Here is a 14,679-nt window from a genome sequence, read left to right as displayed (position 1 = left end):
AATTTAAATCTCTCACTTTGGCCTATAGGACACTGACTGGATCTGCTCCTAGTTATTTTAATTCAATAATCAAGGCATACATCCCCAACCGCCCACTGCGGTCTTCTGATGAGGCTGTTGATTAATTTGACATTATTGTTTATTATTGATATTCTCCTTAACTCATTGAGTGCCTTCCTTCCCATGCGTTGAGTGCCAAAAACGTAATGTTTTTAGCTCTTTTTTTTAATTACGAAACTAGACACTCTAACACACCTTATATGTGATTTTGGGAACTCTGTGATGAATGGAAATGAAATATATGACGATCGAAAACTCATGAAAAAGCACAATCTGGACATTTTATCATAACTCGGTTGCGCTTTGTCGAATCAGTGACGATGCACGCCAGGTCAAAACCAGGCCATTTTCATTGGGTCTATCACTAGGTGGCAGTCTCGCTGATCACTTCCCCAAAAGTTTACACAAGTAAGTAACAGGCAACACTTCATATTTCATGAAAGACATTATATCTCCATTTCTAGAAAAACAGCGATTTTGATGAAAAACTAGCCACTGTTTAGCTTTGGGATTTCAGGAACAGAGGCGCAGAAATACACGGTTTGCACCCACCGAGCTTAAAGTCTCAGCTTTTAATCGAGCCATTGTATGTATTCATAGCTATAACACATAATATGCTGTGGCTGTACAAACATCATCAACAATGGTCTAGATCAGGGATGTCAAACTCAGGGCTGCTTATTTGTGGCCCGCAAGGTCATTATTCAATCTGTGTTAGAAGTGGCCCGCCGCGTAGTTTATACAACGCATCCATATCTGAGCTGGCCCAACAGTATTCTCTTCAGCCCATCCGCGTTAGAGCTGGCCCAGCACGCTATTCTATTCAGCGCATGAGCGCAGCCCAGGGCAACGCAGCCCATCAAGTTGCTACATACTGTACATCGATAACACTTCAAATCCCAAAATCCGTTGCATCGTTAATGTCGCCTTTTCTGTTCATAAACAAAACACGTATCCATGCAACCAGACAAACTATCAACTTAAAATGGCGGGTTTAAAAGATTGATAATCGGAGCTTTCAAAATAGGTGGGAAAACGATTATATCGTCATATTATTCAAGGACAAACCCGCTTTGTTTGGTATGTGGATTCACCGAGCTGTCACTAAAGAGTACAACATAAAACGCACTACTAAAACAAAACATGAAGACAAATACAAAGATCTGGATGCGAAGCTTAAGCTACAGAAGGTGGGAGAATTGAAAGCAAGTCTGCTTTCAAGGCAGACTACCCAAGCCAAGTTACAAGTGATGATGCTGCAAAAGCGAAGTTTTACTGTTACTGCACAGGATATCGCCAAAACAGCACGGCCATTCTCAGAGGGAGAGTTTGTTAACTGTTAATAGTTACAATTACAATTTTGATAATTGTTAAATGTTATTTACAATTTTTATAGTTCACCTGCAAAAAATAGGCCAATATATTTTTTCTATTCAGATATTCAATATATTTTTTCTATTAGGCTATATTCAGAAATGCCTGCATTCTATTTTTCTTGTGTGTATATAGTTTTAATTCAATAAAACATCGGTTATTCAATAAATGTTAAACATGGTCCCTCATACCCCAGTTCTTAATTTTGGCCCCCTGTGAATTTGAGTTTGACACCCCTGGTCTAGATTGTTGGCACTCTAGGACAAAGCTCCAGAAAACAGCTTGGCATTCAATGAGTTAATATAGTCTTACCATGTCATTGTTTTTTATATTACTGATTGAATGGACACTATTGTTTATTATTGCTTTTCCCCTCATCTTCATTGCTTATTTTATTAGGCTATTTATTGAATTTACATTGTTATTATTCTCCTTATTATAGTTTGGCCAACATTCTAATCTGTTCCCTGTTTTATTTTAAATATTCTGTTGTTTTTTTGTATTTGTGTGTCGGTTTGGACAAAGGTGTCTGCAAAGTCCCATAACCATAACCATATTGAAAAATGCGAGCCCAAATCCGGCAAAACCTAGCCTAGAAATCTAGACGCACCCTAGATTAATTAATTTGCTCAGCCTGTACGTCTAGTATCAAACCATAGGGATTTACATTGGCTGACGCCGTGGACGTCATCCAATCACAGTGCTCTATTTTGTTAGAGAGTCTTAAGGCGGTCTTAACAGGATAACGACAGTCCTGCGACGGTGAACAACAAGGAAGGTGGCTATGGCGAATCTAAGAGCTGTTGTTTGAATCGGCGCTAAGGCCAACTTTGGAGGAGTTTTTTTGAAAGTAGAGCAACACAATGCACTTAAGTCATTCCTTTCAAGAAGGATGTATTTGCCGCTTTTAACCGGATACGGATATGGTCGTGAAGCTGGCCTATTGCATGCCTAGGCAGTTTGAAAGACAATTCTCTGCCCGCCCCTTGGATTAAGCGAGGTGAATGGTTCGATTCCAGACTATACATTTCAATGATATAGGATGGCCCGCCAGGTTAACGAAAACCCATAAACAGCGAAGGAATATCCAGACCTGCATTGTGCTTCTTTAATCTGAGTTGCCGACCAGTCACTCAGGTGTTAAGGCTATTTAAGGTGACTTAAGGCAATTAAGTCTACAACAGGGGTGTCAAACTCATATTACATAGTGAGCCAGATTTGTTGGAATGTGACCTTGTGGGGGCCATTGTCATATAGAGTCATTATAATTTCTCTGCATTGGTATCAGAGTGCTGTTTGATTATATCACTGATGAGCAAACAAGTACACAATAATGTAGGCCTAGGCCTACTGCTGTAGTGCACTGTCAACTATGGAGCACGTTGAGAGAAGATGTAAAGAGTTAAGTAGGTCTCTCCTAAGGTTTTTTACTATTATTATTATTATTGACTTGTAGGCTGTAAGCATACCATAAACTTAATCTACTAGCATTCATTAACTCTATGACACTAAGTGAACATGGTACGAGGAGTCGCATGCTAATAAATAGCCTGGGCCTACACCCTGAAGTGTCCGCTCCAAATACAACACTCATCACAACAGTGAAGTGTCCAAACACATATTGAGCAAGCATAACAGCATAACATGTTCAAATCAAATGACCTAGTAGGCTATGCAGGGGTTAAAGTGTTAAAGTCTAGACTTCCGCTTAGTAGCCTAGGCTATAGACCTCTGACTTGGAAGTCTCCAACTCGTAGCTTAAGCTACAACACTTATTTCGAAGCCCTTTGGAACTAACTTTTTAGTCAAAATCAACATCAGCAAGACGACTAGTCTAGAGTTTAGACACGGATACCGTGTGCCCCTGGGATGAAAACCACAGGCCTACGATCACAAAAGTTTTGTTAGTCGAGCAACTCGTTTCTTTTCGGTCAGTCAGCTAGTTGTGTTCGCAATATTCTTCGGTCAGTCAGCTAGTTGTGTTCGCAATATTCTCCCATGAAGTAGTAGGCCTAGACTAGGTGCAAAAGTTTTCGATTGGGCAACCTTGTTTGATTCTAGATTAATGCCTCGTGATTACAGTGCTTAGGCCTATCTGATATTCGACCTATGGATACATTAATATTGATCAAAATTCCAACGAAAAAGCAGCGCGCAACCTACCTTGACTCATCAGACGTCGACAATTACTTTACTTTCGGTTTTGACATTTCCGTGTAACGTTAAGGCCCCTACACACAGAGTCTGATTTTTCGGACGAAATATTCATTATTATATTCATTATTAAAATTATTCGCACGAAATTACGCAGCCTATTAAACACATGCACTAATGGGCAACCCATACTACTGAGGAAAAGAGATTTAACCTTTTGTTAATGGCTGGTCCACACGCCAGACCCATCAGAAGACCACAGGGCGTTTTGGGATGTAAAGCTGGATCGTAGAATTGAAATAGCAATATTTAGGCCAGCCTCATGTTACATTTCTTTCTTGTTCCTCAAGGATTGTGTGATACCTTGTAATTAGCCAATACAATTAATATGCAGCCTAGCCTAATACATATTGAGGTAAATACTGTGTTATGTTCAGGTTAGGTTTATTTTTCAATTTCTCAATTTAACCACTGCATGACAGCATCATGACATTAACCTTACAGCATACATAGTAAAGTAAAAATGATATATAAAGTATTACAAAAATAACAAAAGCAGCAGTAATGTGAGACCGACATTTCTGCAAATGTAGATCTACTGATTCTACTTATCCATACTTTGTCAGAATGGCAGACTCATGATGTGTTTTGCAGAAGAAGCAGCCTTACATAATCAGTAAGCTCAACACTAACCAGCCTGAACTCTGACTTTGACATCAACTCCTTCTTCTTCTTCTTCTTCTTCTCTCTCTCTCTCATTCACCAACCCCTGCAGATGAACACTACCCTCTTAACTTTCCACTGCATTACCACCTCAAATTTCATCTAAGGTGTCAGGTCAGTGAGCTTGGCCTATTATACGAATGTTGTATTTCATTTTTGTTGTATTGTATTTTCAATAAAATAGCCTATATCATTTCTTTGTATCTTGTTGGATTTAATACACAGACAGATTTGGAGACATTCTTGCGATACCACGTGCATTAGGCTTTGTGTGGTCTCTGTGATTTGGACAGAGCTGTCAAATTCATGTAACATTTATACATGTCCACTGTGTGTACCATATGTCCAGTACCCACGGCATTTAACCTCGTAAATCCTCTTCCTTTTGTTACCGTAGGGTTTTTCCTTTGAAAGTTAACCCGCCACTTAAAATTCAAGTAACCGAAATATAGACTAAAAAAAGCAACAAAAAGATGTAAGTGATCGGCCCCTGTCTTTCCCCAAACGTTGTACTTAGTCCCAGGGCCCTTTGAAATCTCCATTGTCATGCAAGTCCCCATTTTGATCTTCCTCATCCTCATCTTCGTCACGGCCTCCCCGTCCGCCCAGGAACCACCGCCACTTCTTCTTCTTCTCCACCTTGTACTTGAGCTTGCGGATCGGGTCGGTGACGCTGCGCATCTTCTTGTCGTCGAACTCCACGTGCATCTCGAAGTTGCGGTCGATGACCTGCGCCGCCTCCTGCCACTGACGGAAGCAGTCGGGCCCGAGCTCGCAGATCTCAGAGACGGCGTTCGGCAGCAGCAAGGAACCGTCCGGACGAAGCACCACCACCGTGGGAGTCTCATGCACCTCGAACTTCACACCCAGCTCCCTACGAGGAGAGATGGGGGGGAGGAAGTAGAGAGGAGAGGTGTGGGGAGTAGACAGAGGAGAGGACAGGAGAGGAGAGGAGTGGAGAGGAGAGGTGAGTATTGAGTCCAGAGAGGAAAGGAGAGGAGAGGAAAGGAGATGAGTGGAGAGGAGTGGAGTTGAGAGGAGAGGTGAGTATTGAGTCCAGAGAGGAAAGGAGAGTATTTAGTCCAGAGAGGGGTGGAGAGAGGAAATGAGAGGAGAGGTGAGGAGTGGAGAGAAGAGTATTTAGTCCAGAGAGGAGAGGAGGGAGAGAAGAGTATTGAGTCCAGAGAGGAGAGGAGAGGAGAGGAGAGGAGAGTATTGAGTCCAGAGAGGAGAGGAGAGGAGAGGAAAGGAAAGGAGAGGAGAGGAGTGGAGGAGAGAAGTGGAGTGGAGAGGAGAGTATTGAGTCCAGAGAGGAGAGGAGAGGAGAGGAGAGGAAAGGAAAGGAGAGGAGAGGAGTGGAGTGGAGAGGAGAGTATTGAGTCCAGAGAGGAGAGGAGAGGAAAGGAAAGGAGAGGAGAGGAGTGGAGGAGAGAAGTGGAGTGGAGAGGAGAGTATTGAGCAGAGAGGAGAGGTGAGTATTTAGTCCAGAGAGAAGAGGTGAATATTGAGTCCAGAGAGGAAAGGAGTGGAGAGGAGAGTATTTAGTCCAGAGAGAAGAGGTGAGTATTGAGTCCAGAGAGGAGAGGAAAGGAAAGGCAAGGAAAGGAGAGGAGATGAGAGGAGTGGAGGAGAGGAGTTGAGAGGACAGGTGAGTATTGAGTCCAGAGAGGAGAGGAGTGGAGAGGAAAGGAGAGGAGAAGGGAGGAGTGGAGAGGTGAAGTGAGTATTGAGTCCAGAGTGGAGAGGAGAGTATTTAGTCCAGAGAGGGGTGGAGAGAGGAAATGAGAGGAGAGGTGAGGAGTGGAGAGGAGAGGAGAGGAGAGAAGAGTATTTAGTCCAGAGAGGAGAGGAGAGGAGAGGAGAGGTGAGTATTGAGTCCAGAGAGGAGAGGAGAGGAGAGGAGAGGAGAGGTGAGTATTGAGTCCAGAGAGGAGAGGAGAGGAGAGGAGAGGTGAGGTGAGGAGGGAGAGGAGAGGAGTGGAGTGGAGAGAAGAGTATTTAGTCCAGAGAGGAGAGGAGAGGAGAGGAGAGGAGGAGAGGTGAGTATTGAGTCCAGAGAGGAGAGGAGAGGAGAGGAGAGGAGAGGAGAGGAGAGGAGAGGTGAGTATTGAGTCCAGAGAGGAGAGGAGAGGAGAGGAGAGGAGAGGAGAGTATTGAGTCCAGAGAGGAGAGGAGAGGAGAGGAGAGGAGAGGTGAGAAAAGTAAAATGTATACATGTTAGTTTGCCCTGCTACATGTATTATTGTCTTTCCTGTTCCCAACAATCTGGCACACACATGCACTTTCAGTCTGCAGGGGTCTTCGTAGACCAGAGGATAGGGTTTTTTTCTGGTTCTCTTTGATAAACACACAAAACTTTAGGGCCCTAAACGTCAACACCGCCCAAAAGATTGTCAGCTGCCCTCTCCCTACACTGGATGAACTACACAGTTCCCGTTGCCTCAAAAAAGCCCAGGGGCCATATTCACAAAGAATTTTAAGGCTAAAAGTAGCTCCTAAGTGGCGAATTTAGGAGCAACTCCTAAAAATAATGGGCGTGTCACTCCTAACTTTAGGACTCCTAATTTTTTTCACTAAAAGTAATTCACAAAGCATTTTAGACCTAAAAGTAGCACCTAAATCTGGGACAGCTTAAATGAAGTCGAGAGGACTCCTAACTCACTAAGACCTATTCACAAACCGCTTTTTGTGGCATTTCATGTCGCAATGTTTTGAAATGCGAGGAAACAAATTTGCATTTTAGGCATAAAAGGGATGCAATAACGCCACCAACAACAACCAAAACTACTCATTGTCAACATGTAAATTAAATGTAACGTTTCCTTGTGAATCACATTAAAATGTTCTCCTCTTTGCAAAAGTAGGCATATGGTGACAGATTCATTTAATAATGTTGCAAAGATAAGGAATCAATCCGTATGTTTCATAAGGCTACTAGGCTATTTGTTTTGCCTTACTCTTTATTAATTTAGGCTAGGCCTTTTTATTCAGTTATTCATCATCTTCCGTCCTTGAGACTACTTGTGTAGCGACGCATTCTCAGACCTGTCACCTGTCACTCATCATCGTAAGGGAGGTGTTTGGAATCATTCCCAATCATCCAGCCAATTACACAGTCAAGCTTGTGCATGAGTAATGACGTCATCCATAGCAACAAAGACTCTTAGTTTAGGAGTTGTCATTTTTACTTACTAAGAGTAGGTCTGAAAGGCTTTGTGAATAACTTTTAAGAAAAAACTCCTAGCTAAAATCTTTTAGTGCAATTTAGGAGTACTTCTAGTGGTGAGATAAAAGGCTTTGTGAATACGGCCCCAGAACATTATAAAGGACACCCACCATCCTGGTCACTCCCTGTTTGAACTGTTGCCTTCAGGCAGGTGGTACAGATCAATTAAAGCAAGGACCAATAGACTCAAACACAGTTTTTATCTAACTGCAATAACCACCCTCAATGCTGCAAAAAAATAATGTGCAATATGGACTCAGATATTAAGTGGACCAATGCAATGACAAATGGTATGCATGCCTGCAGATGAATGTCCATACTGTTTTTATGCAATGACTTTGTGCTCATTTTTCTTTTTATGCAATGACTGGGTGTGTATGACTGTATGGGTCAAGACATGCTGCTAATGATGTTATATGTTTCTATTTATTTCTTTAGGTGACACTAGCACTTAAATTTATTTTTTAAATGTATTTATATTTCTATTTTTATGAATGATGCAAAGGCTGGAGAGCACTTTAAAATGTGTTGTACCTGTGACAATGACAATAAAGATCTATTCCATTCTATTATATAAAAATCGCTGTCGTACACTACCTAAATCGCATTGCGCTACTGACCAAGGAAAACCTGGCTGTTTATATGTTATTTTAAGAGTGCATTATCAACAGTGATATGGGCAGGTTCATAACGCACCCTGCATCTCTCATCCAAAGGATTGCGCACCAGCGCACATCCATGCAAAACATTACAAATTACACGATTACAATGGGAAACATAATTAGAATAAAGATATTACGAAATACACCTCACAATGAGTAGGTATTCACCATCATTTGCAAATTGGTAATGACGGATAAAAGTGAAGTGAAATATTCACTGAAATATGAAGCAGAGCTGAAGACTCCTCTGCATGATAAATGTTTTTTATTCAGTCATTCGAACATTATTGGGGTAAGTGTTGCTTTTTCCAGGCTATGCTTTCGATGGTAACGCATTGTCAGTCAATAGTGAAAGTAATTAACTGGGTATAACTGTTTTGTCGTTGACTGACACCACGGTGAAGTTAGTTTCACTTTGCCAATGAGTTCAAATAATAGACAAGAGCAAGGCTATACTCTGCTAGGTTTTTAGTAAAGCATCGTGGAATACCTGTTCCATACGATCTCGCGTGCAAGCAGATTCCTTCAAATGCGCCGCTGACTATCAAAATACTGATGCGCTGCTTAAAGTTGCTCTGCTTGCTGTTAAAGGGAATGACAGATGTCATTTTCATTAATTATGTTACGCCCAAAACACACCCATGACTGATTAAGAAACATAGAAACGCCTTGTTGCGCCATCCGCCTGACATCCCACTAAATTTAAATAAGCTTTTCGCCAGTGACCATGTATTTTAGACTACGATAATAGGGCCCCTTATGTTATTCACACACACACACACACACACACACGTTCTATACACATACACTAACAATCAGATGCAAAAACCTGCACCTGCTGACACATTCATCTCATTTGCTGAAAAGTTAACCCAACGAATTTTCTTAATTGGACATAAATTAAATGTCTAATATGAATGCACCATTACTCTTTTAGTTAACAAAGTTGCATGCCTTGATGACCCAATTTAGTAGCTCATCCAACTAAATAGTTTAAATGAAGATTACATGATATACTTGTCACTTCAACTTCATGGTGTTATACAGGTTGAGGCATGTGATGTTTCAGTGAATACTACAGTGTGTCAATGCTAGTAGAATATACTGTACTGTGCATACTCTCTGCCTCTTGGGATGAAACATTCTGAATTAGTTAAAAAACACTATTCAAATGCATGAAGTTGGAGACATTATGTGGCACCACTGATGTCTTCTGCATGTGCAATACCTAACACAAGTATGGTGGTATAAAGTATGGCTTATCTCAAAGCATAACATACTATTCAACAATATTCCACTGATCTCTGAGGATAACTAACATTAACAAACATATTTGAAAACTTTTGGCAACACTGATAGCTGCTTAATTAGCTGTTTCGTACAAGACAGACTGATTTCATAAATTGGACAACCCTGACTTCTTGTTTTTTATGGTGCTTAGAGAGAGGAGAGGAGGGGGAGTTGCTGTTGTAATGCAGAAATAGACACCAGAGAGAAAGAGAGATAGAGGGGGATGGATGTTTATGTTCAGGTGCACTTCCTATAGGGGTCCAGTGTTTGGACAAGGGAGGGGGGGTAGTGTATAGGTCTAATTGAGTGCCTATCACTTTAAGACGTTTGAGGGAACCCTTGCAATTGTAACACAGTTGAAAGGCTGCTGATGTGTGGATGCAATTCATAACGTTTTCTACATAGTTAAAATAAAGGTTTGTACTTCTCCTTGGGACAAGCACTTTTGAATTTTGGAAAACACTTTTCCATTTACATCGGGATTTTGCAAACAATCAGTGTCAGAGTCAATAAAATGAGCCCTTCAACGAAATTGACAAGCAGCTGTGAGTAGGCTAAGCATGCTAAATTCGACATCCAAACAGTATTCTAACGTTAGCTTTGAGATACTGCTTGATTTCATAACTTAACTTAGTTTAGTCTCTTCAATGTAGCCTACTATGTTGTGATGAGACCTTAGCAGAGTTCACTTCAATGCAGCAGTTTTGAACAAATTTGCGCAGCATGGTCACGATGCTAAGCGGATTTAATAGCAATTTAGCCAGACGTCTTCTATGCGTGCGTAAAAAGCGCAGCTCAATGGCAGTGCAAGGATTTGACCTTATATTTAATTTAAATTAAATTAAATTAAACATAGAACATTAATCTGTGGCGGCCGATTTTTATTTTGTGGCGCCCCGCCACAGATTAGTCAATGTATGGGAAACACTGGGGTCGTTGTAATGCAGAAATAGGCACCAAAGAGAGAGAAACAGAGAGAGAGAGGGATGTTTATGTTCAGCCATACATCATATAGGGGACGTTGTGATGCAGAAATAGATACCAGAGAGAGAGAGAAATGGATGTTTTATATTCAGACATACTTCCTATAGGGGTCGTCGTGATGCAGAAATAGGCACCACTTAGGCAGTTTCTTCAGCAGCTTCTCCTGCAGAACCTCAGAGTCGTCCAGTGACACATAGATCAGTACGAGCTGGGATGGCCGCTCCATGTAGAACGAGTCCATCAGACGCTTGTAGAAGTCCTTGAGGGTCGGGACGAAGTCCTGGCAGCGCTCACAGTCCCACGAGCCGAAGAACAGCATGAGGATCCGGTTCTGCAGCTTCATGGTGATCTCACGTTCCGTGTCCAGCTCATTGCGGTCCCAGTTGTTCTTCACCAGAACTTTGCCCAAAAACAGCTCCATGGCCCAAACTCTCTGTTAGAACATCAGTGTGAAATGACTTACTGTTATTCACTGCATTTACATTTTTCTCTTCAGCATTAGATTAATTAATTTAGCAGACACATTGATCCAAAGTGTGTCTGTATTACTATAGCACCTTGCTCATCTGGTTGCGCTATACAAGAACTATGTTGCTCTTCCGAGAGTGCATTCTCTCCTAACACCACTGATAACTTATATCCTCTTTATCCCTCCTTCTACGTCCCGTTAACTTGACTTAACTTGATTACTTTTAAGCTAGGTAGTGCCCCTTAACTTGACTACTCTTAAGCTAGGTAGTGCCCCTTAACTTGACTACTTTTAAGCTAGGTAGTACCCCTTAACTTGACTTAACTTGACTACTCTTAAGCTAGGTAGTACCCCTTAACTTGACTTAACTTGACCACTCTTAAGCTAGGTAGTACCCCTTAACTTGACTACCCTTAAGCTAGGTAGTACGAAATACACCTCACAATGAGTAGTTATTCACCATCATTTACAAATTGGTAATGACGGATAAAAGTGATTAGGCGAGAGGCAAATATGAAGGACAGCTGAGAGTTCACAAACACATGGGCTCTGTTCGAAACGGTGAAAAATGCTGCCTTTTATAAGATATCTAACAGGGGAGTGAGGCCAAAACTAAAAAGAAAGGTTTTGGACAACTCACTCCTTGACTGGCAAGATGGCGGCGAGCAGAAAAACCAAGTGAGTTGTTCAAAACCTTTCTTTTAGTAAACTCTGTGTACACAAACAGTGTTCTCAATGCTCAAGTTCATGTGTAGAGACACTGATGATATTTCGATCAAAGTTTCATGTTGTGTTGAGCCTTCTTAGTGTTTTAAACAGCGAATTTGACACACACACACAGAAAAAATTGGTTATGTGGAGTTATAGTTCTGGGGTAGATGGCAAATAGGCTAATTTCCTCAAATAACTGAAGCTGTATAACAACATGGTTAATAGTTTAAGCTTTTTGAAACAATTTTTTCAACAATTCTAGGACAATTAAAAAAAAAAGGTCTAGTACAATAAGAATAAGTGCATCACTGAGTGCTGTTTTTTAAACAATTGAGTCAGTTGTAGCCAGGTGGTAAGTGCTAGGATCAGCAAGACTAGTTGTAAGTAGTGAGAGTAGATGTTCTCTGAAGAGCTGAATAACCACATAAAGCCATTGCTCTGCACTGGTCTTTACATTTCAACTTGTGGAAATTACCACAAGCCAGTAAACAATTAATGATTTAGGCTACTAGTGACAGTTGGAATGGACTATTTGTCTGTCATGGGCTAGTATAAAAGGTTTGTTTCCCACCACAATAACCACCAGTGACAAACTACTGTTGCAGACTGTAATCTAATTTGTCTCTAAACCCAAACTAAAGGGGTTGTAGAGCCACCATCTTGTTAGCATCATTTAACATAGAGCTAGGCTAGTTTAAATGGCTAATCTGAGGTACCACAACCAGAAATCCAATAATACTCACCAAAGGTTGTTTGCTTCCTAGGTAGAAACAGAGAGTGTTGAGGGGGGAAATAAACAGGAAGATTGAAGAAGGATATTAATTATCAGACTTCTCTCTCACTCTGCCATCTGAGAAAAAGTCCTGTTAGCTCCAATGCCACCACCAGTGTATTTCTGTTAGCATTCTTTTCCAAGCAGCAGCTCATTTTCTTATTTAGTTTAGTTTCTTCTTTGACTCTTGCAGATGGGTGCCTTTTAGTCTTCTGTCACCGTGAACAAGAAAAACCTCCTTTTTGTGTGCACCTTCTCCGACTTTTGCTATCAATCACATAGTTATACTAGTTATTTGCCCCATTTGATCTCTCTCTCTCTCTCTCTCTCTCTGTGATGGTAAAAAATGAGAAGCTGAGATGAGCCGAACCTGCTGTTTCTTTCGCCTGCTCCAACACAACACATACCTCTCACCTCTCACCCAGCACCCAGTGTTAATCCCCTGCTGCAATCCACTTAAGCAGAGCAAGAGAGAGAGAGAGAGAGAGAGAGAGGGATTGGAGGGAGCATTGATCCTGCTGGGCTCACCATGTAAACAATGTGCTCTCACCTGTAAGGAATTCCTTAGGAATTCTCCTTAGGAATTCCTTATTCCCTGCATGTCCCTTGTCTGTGTCATCATGGGTTGTTCTTGAGGTTTAATAAGCCTACCTATGGGATGGGAGTCATGGTAATATTAATGGTAGATTATTGACTGAGACACAAGTGCTTATGGAGATATAGATATAGTTACATCAAAACGTAAGTCTACCTATGTTCACCATAAATAAAGGAATTAGCCTACTGTGTATGCATATGTGTGCTCTAAAACAAGAACATCAGAACAATGAATAGGGATTTGTATACAACTTGTATAATACAGGTAATGAAGGTATGCCAGGCAGTATAAACAGTCTTTGTAGTGAATGTTTGCCATTTACCTGTTTCTGGTTATATTTGTCAAGTCAAAGCAACATTTAGGTCTCCCACTAAAATTGTGTCATTTCAGGCAGTATGTCAGGTAAATTACCTGTTTTACCATGTTTACCTTTCTAACCTAGCCTGGGGTTTCCCCATGCTGCCTTGCACGCGATTTTATTCACGCTGCTGGGCAGCCTGGATTCCATGGACCTGATTTTCACCTCAACGAAGGAACCAATCACAGAACGGAGGGGGGACAGCAAGACGATGACGACACACCGAAGCGGTTATGAGCTACGTACAGACGCATTTGATAGACATTCGTAGCACACAATAAATGGCTCTGGGCATTTGTAAACCACGTCTCAAATACGAGAAAATGGATGTGTAGTTCCCAGACCCCATCTCAATTAGATGAGGTCTGGCGTTAGCCAGGCTATTTCTAACCTGTAATTTAACACTTTGAACATTTTGAATCCCTGGCCCCAAGCATAGTGAACTATGGTCAAAGAGTTTCAGGTTGGGAAAGGCGGGGCGGGACTTTCATTGGTCTATTTTTTTCATTTAGTAAACATTTAAAGTGGATTGCCATTTTGGCAAGAGGTGTATCCGTACCTCACAGGTGTACCCATGTCCAATTCACAGAAGTGCCATTATATATTTCATATATACCTATAGGTATATAGAGAGAGGCCTAAGCCTCATTTCTACTATAAAAACAACCTCAATTACCACATGAATGAAGAAAGAAAGAAAAAGAAAAGTATCAATTTTATTTGTTACAAAAGCTCATTTGTACAAATACAGTCACAACCAGAGCACAAATAACACATGCAAGGAGCCTGTAAGCCATTGACTGTTGATGAGTTTGTTGTTAGCAAAAGTAGTAGCTCCAGTCTCAGATAATCAATCAGCTCAGCGCTAATCAGCCTCAGCTAATCAGCCACCTCTTTCTTTCTTTCTTTCTTTTGGACCAGTGCAAGCAGACATAACCACCTGACCTTAGTCATTCATTAGCTCATCAGCTTCCCATTACCAATAGTGTTGTTGTCATTGTGCAGGTGGTTGTGCACACCAGGTGGTTTGAGACCACGCCCCCTCCACAAAAGACTACCCTCTCAAAGAAGACTGTGGGGTTAAAATTTAACACACACACACACACACACACACACACACACACACACACACAGGTCACAGTAGTTGCATGTAATCCTCTGACATCAAATAGGCCTACAGTGTATTTTTGAATACAGTGCATTAGTCCAGTGTGTCTAAGGAGTGTAAAATTGGTCTACATTTTTTTTTCATATAACTTAATTGACATTTGACAAAACTATATGCACAATTTATGTTT

General features: G+C 41.2%; 2 protein-coding genes across 2 annotated transcripts in view; both read right to left on the bottom strand.

Moving 5' to 3' along the window:
- Window positions 1–4,065: 4,065 nt before the first annotated feature.
- On the bottom strand, window positions 4,066–12,831 carry LOC125298005 (nucleoredoxin-like protein 1). The gene is made up of 3 exons (XM_048248625.1): window positions 12,397–12,831; window positions 10,572–10,906; window positions 4,066–5,185 (listed from the first exon to the last, which is right to left on the bottom strand). The coding sequence occupies exons 2-3, from the start codon at window positions 10,892–10,894 to the stop codon at window positions 4,825–4,827; spliced, it is 684 nt and encodes a 227-aa protein (XP_048104582.1). The 5' UTR covers window positions 10,895–10,906; window positions 12,397–12,831; the 3' UTR covers window positions 4,066–4,824.
- A 1,287-nt stretch (window positions 12,832–14,118) lies between these two features.
- Window positions 14,119–14,679, bottom strand: part of LOC125298062 (nucleoredoxin-like protein 1) — a 4,444-nt gene continuing 3,883 nt past the window's right edge. The window contains exon 3 of the mRNA XM_048248707.1: window positions 14,119–14,679. This exon is cut by the window's right edge and continues 999 nt beyond it. The gene's annotated coding sequence lies outside the window, so the exon portion shown is untranslated.

This window comes from Alosa alosa, chromosome 7 (genome assembly GCF_017589495.1).
Source record: "Alosa alosa isolate M-15738 ecotype Scorff River chromosome 7, AALO_Geno_1.1, whole genome shotgun sequence".
Classification (NCBI taxonomy): domain Eukaryota; kingdom Metazoa; phylum Chordata; class Actinopteri; order Clupeiformes; family Clupeidae; genus Alosa; species Alosa alosa.
The sequence above is the reverse complement of the archived record's forward strand: the minus strand, read 5'-3'. Positions and strand labels throughout refer to the sequence as shown.

Bases quoted from the DNA above. Each gene is read 5' to 3' on its own strand.
- LOC125298005 (XM_048248625.1), bottom strand. From the start codon at position 10,894: ATGGAGCTGTTTTTGGGCAAAGTTCTGGTGAAGAACAACTGGGACCGC. The intron at 5,186-10,571 runs GTATGTCTGAAT...CTCTCCTCGTAG, and splicing joins CACGACGACCCCTATAGGAA to GGAGCTGGGTGTGAAGTTCG.